This window comes from Saimiri boliviensis, chromosome X (genome assembly GCF_048565385.1).
Source record: "Saimiri boliviensis isolate mSaiBol1 chromosome X, mSaiBol1.pri, whole genome shotgun sequence".
Classification (NCBI taxonomy): Eukaryota; Metazoa; Chordata; class Mammalia; order Primates; family Cebidae; genus Saimiri; species Saimiri boliviensis.
The window spans coordinates 112,138,785-112,151,333 of record NC_133470.1 but is presented as its reverse complement, the minus strand read 5'-3'; the positions used below and the strand labels follow the sequence as shown (position 1 = coordinate 112,151,333).

General features: G+C 35.3%; 1 protein-coding gene across 15 annotated transcripts in view; it reads left to right on the top strand.

Moving 5' to 3' along the window:
* Positions 1–12,549, top strand: part of STAG2 (STAG2 cohesin complex component) — a 152,297-nt gene that overhangs the window by 113,250 nt on the left and 26,498 nt on the right. For all 15 annotated transcript variants that reach the window (XM_074392351.1, XM_039463973.2, XM_074392355.1 and 12 more), the window contains 6 exons: positions 362–565; positions 2,413–2,483; positions 2,707–2,794; positions 2,889–2,969; positions 5,296–5,388; positions 7,866–8,040. In XM_074392351.1, coding sequence (XP_074248452.1) covers positions 362–565; positions 2,413–2,483; positions 2,707–2,794; positions 2,889–2,969; positions 5,296–5,388; positions 7,866–8,040 — 712 coding nt within the window. The remainder of the gene's footprint in view (positions 1–361; positions 566–2,412; positions 2,484–2,706; positions 2,795–2,888; positions 2,970–5,295; positions 5,389–7,865; positions 8,041–12,549) is intronic.

Sequence of the window (12,549 nt, the reverse complement as noted above, 5' to 3'; positions counted from 1 at the left end):
GATAATAACAGTTAGATGAGAGTGGGTTCATTCAGGGTGGTATGGCCATAGATGATAGTAATAATTATAAGACAGAATCAGCTAATATTTATTGAATACTTTTGCTGTGTTCTGTGAATTATTGTAAGCTCTTTATATAAACATTCTCACCACAGCCCTGTGAGGTGGATAATATTACTTCCCTTAAAGTTGAGGAATAAGTATGGCTGGATCAGTATATTTATTTATTATTAGAAAAGTGCCTTAAAATGTATGCCCCCTGTTACAGAGTTACTGTATTTGAAAATTTTCTCCCTGGTGATACGGTGATGTAGTCACTTTATACCTATCAGTTTTGATGAAAAATGTTATTATTTTGCAGCATTTGGATGCCTTATTGCGACAGATCCGGAATATTGTAGAGAAGCACACAGATACAGATGTTTTGGAAGCATGTTCTAAAACTTACCATGCACTCTGTAATGAAGAGTTCACAATCTTCAACAGAGTAGATATTTCAAGAAGTCAACTGATAGATGAATTGGCAGATAAATTTAACCGGCTTCTTGAAGATTTTCTGCAAGAGGTATATATTATAAGTATTACGAGTATTTTGACAGTTGAGATCCTCTATTTCAATAAGCTACTTAGTCGCCCAAGTGTTAGTCCTAGTGATAGTCTTTAGCAGTATTTTGAAACGATGTTCAGGCTTTTCATTCTGTGACTCGTTGGGCTACTCCTCCACCAAAATAGGAAAGTGGTAAGAATCTGTGACTTAGATAAGGTGAAAGCAAAATTAACATCTTTTTTGTTTTGAGAAATGATCTAGACAGTTACCTGGTGTTCAATGAACCAGGGCTGTTAAGAAATAGGGTGTTACTAGAACAGAAAAGGAGAGCTAGATTTAGAGTAGGTAGCCTGGAAAAGTAGAGTATTTCTCAGTGTTTTGGCAGTGTAGGTTAGGGAAGGACATTACGTATGCATGCATGCATGCATGCATGTATGTATGTATGTATGTATGTTTGTTTGTTTGTTTGTTTGAGGTGGAGTCTTGCTCTGTTGCCCAGCCTGGAATGCAATGGTGCCATCTCAGCTCACTGTAGCCTCTGCCTCTCAGGTTCAAACTATTCTCCTGCCTCAGTCTCCCAGGTAACTGGGACTATAGGCACGTGCCACTGTAATGGGCTAATTATTGTGTTTTTAGTAGACAGGGTTTTGCCATGTTGGCCAGACTGGTCTTGAATTCCTGACCCCAGGTGATCCACCTGCCTTGGGCTCCCACAGTGCTGGGATTACAGGGGTGGTTTTTGATATTATAAAGCTTTAATAAATTACTGTTACAGCCACTGCTACTTTTGGAGTGTCCTGTGTTGTTCTTTTGTATTTCCACAGAGGCTTAGTGCATAGCACTTAAATACACTTGTATTTTTATTGTGATTGTTATTTTTTCCAGAAATATATATTTACATTAAATTTTTTTGAATAAAATAAAAATTCATAATTGTCAAATTAATGCCATTAACCTTTTAAACATCACTTTTATTGTTAATGCTGTAAAATCATATAGACTGTAATTTCTAGTTTTCTTGTTTTATTGATTATTCATTTAACTTTTATTTAGTGTATATCATTATTCCTGGCTTATTAAGTTTTACTAATTGGAGGTTTGTGCAAATATGTTGATGTATGATTATTACATTCTCAGTTAAAAATTTTAATGGCTCTACTCTTGGCTGAATATGATTGTGATTAGGACAAAATAATTTAAAATCAAGCAATGGTTAATTAAATTTAATTACTTTGTTGAAGAGTTATAGTTTGAAACCAAGTGCTTTTTTGAGAGAACTAGAGTTCAGCACAGTAGAGTCAGTAGTGTGTAAGGAATTTTGTTTCCTGGAGTAAGACTGGTAAAAGTTTTCAAAACTCAAGTAATCCTAAGTTGAAAAGTGTATTAACAAATGTTGCTAACCAAATAGGACCAGCATATATAGTCATTATTCAGAGGTTTTCCCCTATTTATTTGTTAATAGTGTCATGTATCTTTATGATGATATATGTTTAAGGTACTTAGGTTTTGTCTTTCAGGTATTGTCTTTCTGATCTTCTTGTCATTTAAGTATTTTATTGTCCTAGTGCATTTATTTCTGTGAAAAAATAGGTGCCTTTATAGTTTTGTGTCAAGTTTACTTAAAAGAAAAAGAAGAGTATCATTTTCATTTATTCTCTTGGTTATATTGTTCCTGTGATAACAAACTTGTGTTAACTCATTACCCCAGTCATATTGCCTTAAATTTGGCCAGATCTAGGTATTGAATGACAAGTTCATTTGTGGGTTTTGTTGTGTTATTCTTTATTTTTTAAGGGAATAGTAACATTTTGATAGCCTAGAATTTTTCACTTTAGTGGTTCTTAATGTGCAATTAATATTCATAGGGTGAAGAACCTGATGAAGATGATGCATATCAGGTATTGTCAACATTGAAGAGGATTACTGCTTTTCATAAGTACGTTGACTTTTGAAGTTTCTGTTTTCTTAAAACTGTGGAAATGAACTTGCATGTTTTGTGGGTTATAATGTTAATTTCTGAGCTAATTCGTTGTTGTCGTTGTAGGGGCATTTTTAAGTTTACTGTATTTACTGCATTCTGTTAACACTCAAGTTCAAGACATTGTCGTTAGGCTTAGCTGTTTAATAAAACTTAACGGTTATTTTTTTTTCTATTACAGTGCCCATGACCTTTCAAAGTGGGATTTATTTGCTTGTAATTACAAACTCTTGAAAACTGGAATTGAAAATGGAGACATGCCTGAGCAGGTTTTTATTTATTTATTAGTTGCACATTTAACTTTGAAAAGTGAAGTCTTGTGACTTTTAAATCTTAACTATATCCTTTTGATTCTTTTTACAGATTGTTATTCACGCACTGCAGTGTACTCACTATGTAATCCTTTGGCAACTTGCTAAGATAACTGAAAGCAGCTCTACAAAGGTTTGTGGTAGTTCAGTAGTGTTTTTATGTGACTAAATGTCATTAACAGTTTTCAGCAAACTTACACATTTAATGAGCTCCATTATTTCAGTGAAATGTTGCTTAATTAAAAATTGTTCGCATTCGAAGGTGGCATGATCTGTGGTTTTCTGTATTCTCAAAGTTGGTGACCAAGAGCCTTTGAAACAGATATAAGTATTGGATTACATAAATTGAAGATAATAAACCAGCTACCTCTAGATCTTCTTATACCCTGGTATTGTTTTGGGATCACCTTATTCATATTCGGGATCTCTCTAGTGATATTTCAAATTTGTGTTCAGTCATTTTCTGAGTGAATGTAATAGTACATATAGAGCTTTTAGAGCTTTACCCATAATGGTAATCCTTAGTGTGTTTAGTAATTGAACTAAACAGGACTGCCTTTTCCATTTGTAAATTGGAAGCTTAAACATGGTATTTGTAGTACTGGATATTGCCTTAAATATTGTTTGGGCTCATTTTTAGAAATATCCAGCAGTTTCTGAGAGTTTTGCAGTTTGTTGTCTGTAGACATTTTCTTCAAAAAGGAATCCTCTTGATAGTAAGTTTGTGTTGCCTAAACCCACAGATTAATGTTAAATGCATAGAATTTCTCTGGGCTTTTAAGATGCTATTAACATCTACAAATGGATTTTTCCTCTTGAAAAATCAGTATAGTGTTAACATTATACACTTTTTTTCCCCCTTTTGAGTCAGAGTCTTACTCTGCCATCCAGGCTGGAGTGTAATGGTGCAGTCTTGGTTCAGTGCAACTTCTGACTCCTGGGTTCAAGCATTTCTTGTGCCTCAGCCCCCTGAGTAGCTGGGACTGCAGTCATGCACCTCCACACTCACTAATTTTTGCATTTTTAGTAGAGGTAGGTTTCACCATGTTGGCCAGGCTTGTCTTGAACTCCCGGCCTCAACTGAACCGTCCACTTTGGCCTTCCAAAGTGCTGGGATTACAAGCATGACCACTGTGCCCCGCCCATTGTGTACTTTTTATCAAACACTTAGGAAAAAGTTTATTTAAGTAAATGTTAAACTTACAGTAGGAACGGTGACTATATTAGCATATATGTTGTTCGTCTATGTTGAAAGCTAAAAAACTGGGAAAAAAAAGTATTTTTAGTAAAGGAAAGGAGTGAATAGAACATTATTTATGGTACGACGGGCGCAATGACTGACGCCTGTAATCCCAGCACTTTGGAAGGATGAGGAGGGCTGCTCACCTGAGGTCAGGAGTTTGAGACCAACCTGGCCAACATGGTAAAACTTTGTCTCCACTAAAAATACAGAAGTTAGCTGGGTGTGGTGGCATGCACCTGTAATCTCAGCTACTCAGGATGTTGAGGCAGGAGAATTATTGTCTGAACCTGGCAGGCAGAGGTTGCAATGAGCTGAAACCATGCCACTGCACTTCAGCATGGGCGACAGAACAAGACTCCCATCTCAAAAAAGAAGAAGAAAAAAGAAAATTCAAAAGTTAGAGACATTTTAACATTTCGAGAAATACCACAAAATAGATGTTTTCCATTCTGAGTTTTTATAAAGTACAGCCAGTATCTTTCTAACAAGAAATGGAAGATGCTGTTTCTTTTTTATTATTTTCTTCCATTTATGGGTTGATCACCCTTCAAATGATGTGAGCATGGAGCATAAATCTCTATTAGCATACTGTGCTAATGGCTTTATTAAAGATTGCCATATCAATTATATAAGTTTTCTCATCCTCTTTTCTTAATATATATACTAAAGTCCTAGGATATTATCTATTAATATACCTCATTCTTTTTTTTTTGGGGGGAGACAGAGTCTTGCTCTGTTGCCAGGCGCCAGGCTGGAGTGCAGTGGCGCGATCTCGGCTCTCTGCAACCTCCGTCTCCCGGGTTCAAGCAATTCTCCTGCCTCAGCCTCCCAAATAGCTGGGACCACAGGTGCGCGCCACCACGCCCAGCTAATTTTTTGTATTTTTTAGTAGAGTCGGGATTTTACCATGGTCTCCATCTCTTGACTTCGTGATCTGCCCACCTCAGCCTCCCAAAGTGCTGGGATTACAGGCGTGAGCCACCGTGCCCAGCCCTCGTATTTTTAAGGTTGCAATTTGGTGAGATTTATAAGACAAATTGTTTTGTTTTCTTTGTTTTTATTTCTTTTAAATTATAAAGAAGAAATTTAAATCAAATGTACAAGTAGAGTTAATAAAGCTATATATATGATAGTTTTATGTAATTGAAAACATTTTAAAGAAATACTAAATTGTTTATACAATATTTTTTAAAAGTTCACGTTAAATTTTTTCAAGGAGGACTTGCTGCGTTTAAAGAAACAAATGAGAGTATTTTGTCAGATATGTCAACATTACCTGACCAACGTGAATACTACTGTTAAGGAACAGGTTAGTAATTACTATAGGTGATAATCTTTTTGTAAGCATAGAAAGTTTAAGTAATACTAAGGTTGAGCAAAGCATAAATGTCTTTTATCTGCCTATGTATGCCATACTGAAAAAATAGGTTAATATACTGGACTCATGCATAATAAAATTGATTAATTTCATATGAAGTTTATAATTCCATTATAGGTTACCCTTATATTATAGTTATTTTATGTTCTTCTTTCTTTATAACATATGGTAAACAGACTTCTTCATATAAATTATAGGTGTATGAAATCACAAAAGTCATTCCTGAAAGCAACTAATATACCAAGTTTGCTCCAGGGTGGAAAGTCCATAAGGTTTTGTTATCTCTGAGAATATCAGATGTTGGCATTCTTGCCCATCTTCTGTGGACCTTGTCTGAAATAAACATTTATAATCACTTTCCTGTCTTCCCTGTGTTACCTTCCCAACCATATGCCTTCATGCTTCCATTACTACCAACCTTTTCAATTCTGGAAATAGACTGTTACTGGTTTGATCCTAGAACTAACATCATGTTCAGTTCTAATTCCCTAACTGAGAGGATTTAGCTTATTTGGAAACATGCTTTTAAAATGCTTTTATGGGAAGATGTTTTTGCAAGCATTTCATAAGAACTATTAATGTGGTATAATCAAAATAATTATGGTGATTTCAAAGTTTACAACCATTTCATACAGCTTAACCTTTGTTTCTTGAGGTAGAATCCCAATAGTCAACCTGACTCTGATTTTTGGACGCTGTGGTATGTTAGGTATATTTATTTTACGTCAGTGTTTTTCAAATATACCAACCCTTTTGTTTGGCACTTTATTTAATTTTAAAATACCAAAGCTAATTTTAATAAAACATATTTGGATTTTTGTATTTTAAAATGTTCATTCAGTGCCCAGCGGTTAGCCTCTTTTTTTCTTCTTTCCAGCTCTCTCTTGTCCCTACCATACATATATGCTTGGTCACACATGAATTAGAAGGTATTCAATGGGCAAGATGCAGTTACTGCATTTTGCCTTTTTTTCCCCCAAAAATATGAAGTATATTGCCATAACTATTACATTGCTGAATTCTCTCCAATTTTACATGTGTAGTTTTGAACTATAGCAATAAAGGGTGTGGTACTTTAATTTTCATCTCTATAATTCAGATGAAAGGAACAAGATTGCTGATGGTATTAAATTGAGTTTACATTTAAACTCTTGGAATAGGATTTTAATGACATGCACAGATTCAAACCTCATGCATGAAATATTACTTTATATTTGCATGTGACAGCAAGATATTCAGCATAGTATTCCCTATTTTTATAGTATTAGCACATAATCCTTGTGAGTTATCCTGTGTAACCTCTTATATAATCCCTTGTTCAGGTCATAGAGATTAATTATTTGGTTATTAAATAGCTTGTGTGCCCAGTCTTCCCCGCAGCTTCCCAGAATATGTCCTGGCCAGCTCACTTGCTTTCCCAGTTTAGCTAATTAGTAAATAACATCATACTTAATAATTTATATCCTTACTCTTTATGTTGCAAGTTTTTGTAAACTGAAATATGCTAATAGGTATAAATTACTATTATAGTAGTTAGGAGAAGAGACAGAAGGAAGGAGTAAAAATGTAAAGAGAAAAAGTAAATATGGTTAGTTCCTAAATGGAAAAACTGTTAATAAGATCTGCCTTGTGCTCTGTATTATATTGTCTTTCCAGGAATGGTCTTCCTTTAAATGTATTTTCTGATTTACTTTAACTCTAAAATTCTGTTTTCATTACCCCTTACCAGCAAATAATTAACTAGTCTGTGACTCCATTTAAAACCTGTGACAGAGTTTTTATTAAGCTCCTTAAGATACAACTTCAGCCTTATGTTTATTATAATACATTCAGGTTTACCTGATCAATAGCAAGCAGCCCCATATCTGGTTATGTTTTCTCTTACTTAATCAGTACACGTGTGAACAATAAGAGTGCTTAATAAGCACCATAGATTTTGTGATCTCTATTCTAATACTTCTTTAATGTTTTTTCTCCCTTAGAATGAAGAGTGGTTTATATATTATTTCATATTTGAGAATGAATACCTTGGGGCATTGCAATATAGTGCAAAGTAGGGGATTTGGTGTTAGAAAACCTAAGTTTGAGTTCTGACCCTGCATGTTTTGGCAGTGTGTAGCATATTGTCAAGTCACTTAATGTTACTGAAAAAAAAAAAAAAAAAGTGAAATTACTTTGCAGTTAGTAAAGCTTTATACAATTATAAGCAGGCATTGTTGCAGAAATTATACTTCTCAGCTTTAGAATCTTAGGAAAATACTAAACATTGATTTCTCTTAAAGATTTTTAAATACAGAGAATTGGATTCTGTTTCTGTGTTAAATAAGTAAATTATTTGTGGCAGTTAGTGAGAAACCTTGAATTATAGCATGCTTTCCTCTTTTTTTTTTTTTTTTTTTTTTAAATAGGCCTTCACTATTCTGTGTGATATTTTGATGATCTTCAGCCATCAGATTATGTCAGGAGGGCGTGACATGTTAGAGCCATTAGTTTATACCCCTGATTCTTCATTGCAGTCTGAGTTGCTCAGCTTTATTTTGGATCATGTCTTCATTGAACAGGATGATGATAATAATAGTGCAGGTAATTTTGCCATCTTTTTATTAAATCTGTGTGTCCATCATAAACTCAAACTTAAGTAACAATGATGTACATTGCTGTGCACCAGTATATTTTATCCTTAAAAACGTGAAACACAGGTATATATTCCAGCACATCTATGTTCATTTTTTGTATTCTTGTAAAGAAAATGCGATATTGCAGAGGATAGGCTTTTAAGTCAGTTCTCTGCTTCTCACTAGCCCTGAGCCTGCTTTCTTATTTCTAACTACCTCATAAGACTGTTAAAAATTGAGCCAAATGACTAGTACAGTGCCTGGACATATATAGTAGCTACTCAATAAAATTTACTCCCTCTTGCCCTTATTTATTGGTAATAACAATATTCAGATAATTGGAAAAGAATAAAGTAAGTGACCTTTTGTTGTGTACTTGTATGCCATAAGTTTTTTATTTTGGGAGTATTAATGTGATTTCTGAATGTTAGAAAAATGTTTGAAACTTCTCTGTAAAAGTCTGAGGTAGTACAGAATCGTCATAAGGAAAGCAAACCAGCCTCACCTAGTAAATTATTCTTTACACTCTAATTGTCTACACACCCTAATTGCCTTACTTGAACATGAGGTCATGGAAAACAAGTGTTATTTGGTTGCTTTATTCTGGGTTTATTTTTAGTTTGAAGGTATATTTTCGTTTTATTTTTAGTTTTTAGAAACAAGGTCTCACTCTGTTGCCCAGCCTAGAGTACAGTGGCATAATCGTAGCTCACTGCACCCTCAAACCCCCGACCAAAGTAATCCTCCAACCGTAGCCTCCTGAGTAGCTAGGACTACAGGTGGTACGCCACTACTTTTGGCTAATTTTTTGTAGACATGAGGTCTTGATATGTTGTCAAGGCGGGTCTTGAACTCCTGACCTCAAGTGATCCTCCTGCCTTGCCTTCCAAAGTGTGAAGCTATACTTAAAGGAAAATAGACCGTCAACGTGTATATGTCCATACTGATGTATCACTGCATGTCATGATGTAAATAAACATATAATTCTGTACATGACCTGTAGGTTATTTTTAGGAATAAAGAGCTTTGTGCTCATACACTAACAACTTAACCCTGAACACAAATGAGAAACCCAGAGTAGCCAAAACAGTCGTCAGAATCCATGTTGTGAAGTTTATATACTTTCAGTTTTTCGTGTGTCACTCAAAGCTATTGGCTTAGTTATGCTTATTTCTAACATTGATTTGCAAACATTTATTGGTCAGTCAGGCAGTTTACTAGAATGGTATGGATATGAAAAGATGACACAAGGTCTCATCCTTCAAGAATTAAATTCAGGTTGAAAAGAACCAAGTAAGTATAGTGTAATGTTTTTTGTTTGTTTGTTTTGTTTTTGTTTGAGACAGAGTCTCACTCTGCTACCCAGGCTAGACTGCAGTGGCATAGTCTTAGCTCACTGCAGCCTCTGCCTCCCAGGTTCAAGCGATTCTCCTGCCTTAGCCTACCCAGTACCTAGGATTACAGGCACCCACCACCATGCCTGGCTAATTTTTCTTTTTTTTTTTCTTATTTAAGTAGAGGCAGGGTTTTACCATGTTGGCCAGGCTGGTCTCAAACTCCTGACCTCAGGGGATCCACCCGCCTCGGCCTCCCAAAGTACTGAGATTACAGGCGTGAGCCACCAACGCCTGGCCTATAGTGCAATTTTTAATAAGTAATGGAGGCATGTACAAAGTGTTGTGGGCATGTAGAGTAAATTCTCACTGATCTGCAGGTATTGAAGCATCTTTTGAGAGGCTAACATCTGAAATTAATCCAAAAAATGAATAGGACTTTACAAAACTTCTTTTTTAAACTTCTAAAGCTCTATGAGAAAGCACAGTTGCATTCTAAAACCTGTTACAAAATAAGTTTTGGTACATAACGCTTTTGTTAGTTTGGGGCTGCCTCAGCGTCATTTAGTCCATGGGAAATTGAGTTAGAGTAAGCTTGCCAAAACTCTTGAATTTTCTAGGAGCTTCCTAGAATTACCTACAGCATCTTATCTCCTTGGACTGTGTGTGTGTGTGTGTGTGTGTGTGTGTGTGAGTGTGTGATAGAGTCTCACTGTGTCACCCAGGCTGAAGTGCTTGGACTGTATATGTGTGTGTCAGTCTCACTGTGTCACCCACGCTGGAGTGCCGTGTTGTGGACTCTATATAGCTTATTGCAGCCTAGATCTCCCAGGTACAAATGATTCTCCTACCTCAGCCTCTGGAATAGCTGGGACTCAAGTGTGTGTCATTCCGCGTGGCTAATTTATTTGATTTTTTAGTAGAGATGAGGTCTCGCTATGTTGTGCAGGCTGGTTTTGAACTCCTGGGCTTAAGCAATCCTCTCATCTTGACCTCTCAAGGTGCTGAGATTACAGATGTGAGCTACTGCGCCCAGCACTATTTTCACTTTTAACATGAAGTGCATTCTAGTTCAATGGAAGAGTATAAAATATAACAGATTTGTACATAGCCATTCCATCAGTCTTTGTCAAATTTAGCTTTATTTGTTTTAGGTTTTTGAAAGAAATAAAAGCACAGTTACAATAGAAGCCCTCATTTGTATTCCTCCCTCATCCCGTTATCTTCCCCTTTCCTCTAGAGATAATGACTGCTGCAAATTTGTTGTTTGTCACACCTTTGCATTTTAATTTTATTTTACTAAGAATTTGTATGTGTTAACAATACATAGTTCATTTTTCCTTGCTAACTTCCATGTAAAGGGTATTATGTTGAGCCTTTTGCAGTTTTCTTTTCTTCTTTTTAAAATATGAAATGAGATCTTGCTATATTGCCCTGGCTGACCTCAAGCTCCTGGGCTCAAGCAGTACTCCTGCCTCAGACTCCTGAGTATCTGGGATTATAGGCACACACCACTGCACTCAGTGCAATTTTATTTTTTGAATTTACATTTTTGAGACTTTTCAAAATGTTGACATGTGGTTACAATTCACTCATTCTAACTGCTGAATATTATATGATACAAGTTAACCACAGTTTATCCATTTTCTTATTTTTAGACATTTAGGTTATTTCTACTTTTCCCTCAGTTAAAATAGTAGTACAACAAATATTTCAGTGTTTAGTTCCTTGAATACATACGCAGTTGCTTTTCTAGCGTATACATGAGTGGAATTGCTAGATTATACAGTGTGTGTGTGTGCATCTTAAACTTCATTATATGTTACCAAAGTGGCTGTATTGTTTTACCCTCCTTCCAGCAGCATGCGATAGTTTCCATTGTTACTCATTCTCACCTAACTCCTGGTATTGTAGACTCTTGGATATTGGATTTGTTAGCCCACATCAGATTAGAAAGGGAGAGTAAAATAGGGAATGCTTCTAGAGGCATTTCATTGACAATATATAATAATAATGGCAGTTGACACTTGTGAAAGGCCCAGTGTGTTAGGCACTTCTCTACATTCCTTAACACCCACAGGAGAAAATGTTGGCTAATTCTTGACAAGCAGTTAGTGGAGAAAAATAAAAATCAGGACTTAAAACTCTTAATATCATAGGATAGTTTAGTCTTTAGAGGGAAAGTGTCTCCCATTGGAAACAGTATTATGTATAAATTGTTCATTATAGTGACAGAATTATTAAGAAAACGTTACTTGATATATTGTGTAATGATGTGTCTTAGTTTTCTAAGCAAATAGTGTTGTATCTTGGGACATACATTTGAGATAAAACTTTTTCTGATGGTCTGTCTTAAATTCTTATTCTTAAAATTTGATTTTAGTTTACTAGAAGTTATCAAAGATTACGAGAGACAGGATGAAAAATTAAATAAAAGAACATTCTTACTATACATAAAATAGTTTTTGATATTGGGAACCTTATATTGGAGCTGATAGACTATGCATAGACTGTTCACCAGATGAATTATAAGTGGCAAATAAACATAAACAATTTTAACTTTGCTTAACTTGGAGTAGTGGTTTTTTACAAGTCATTTCACTTGTAAAATCTGTCTAGAGGAAAAAAATTTTTACGTAGCTTTTTTTTTTTTTTTTTTTTTTAAATATAAAAGGCTTCATCATGGTTTTATTTACAGTATTCAATAAGTAAAAACAATTCTTTGGCATTACTTGGAGGCTGCAGTGGGGCTTCCCTGACTACAGATTTGGAAATAAGTTTGTCTTCTTAGGAATTAAATGTCAAGATTTCACATGATGGATCAGAGTAGAAATATGCAAGGTTAGCTTAAAAAGACAGAATGGTTCCTGGGACCTGTCTAGCTGAATATATTTAATATGTACAAAGGAGGACTGTTATCGCCAGATTTTGGAGTTTGAGGTAAGGTGAGATCATCCTTGGAAATGATAGGAGAAATTCTGAGGTTGGTGGTGTTTAGGAAAGTAGGAGCCTTAACCAACGGACATTGAATATGCAGATTTTGTTGACAAACTATCCTGCTAGGGAAGTAGACTAATGTTAGGCAAGTTTAGCGTGACTTCACTCGGTGAACATGGAATACAAACAGATGAAGTGATTCAATT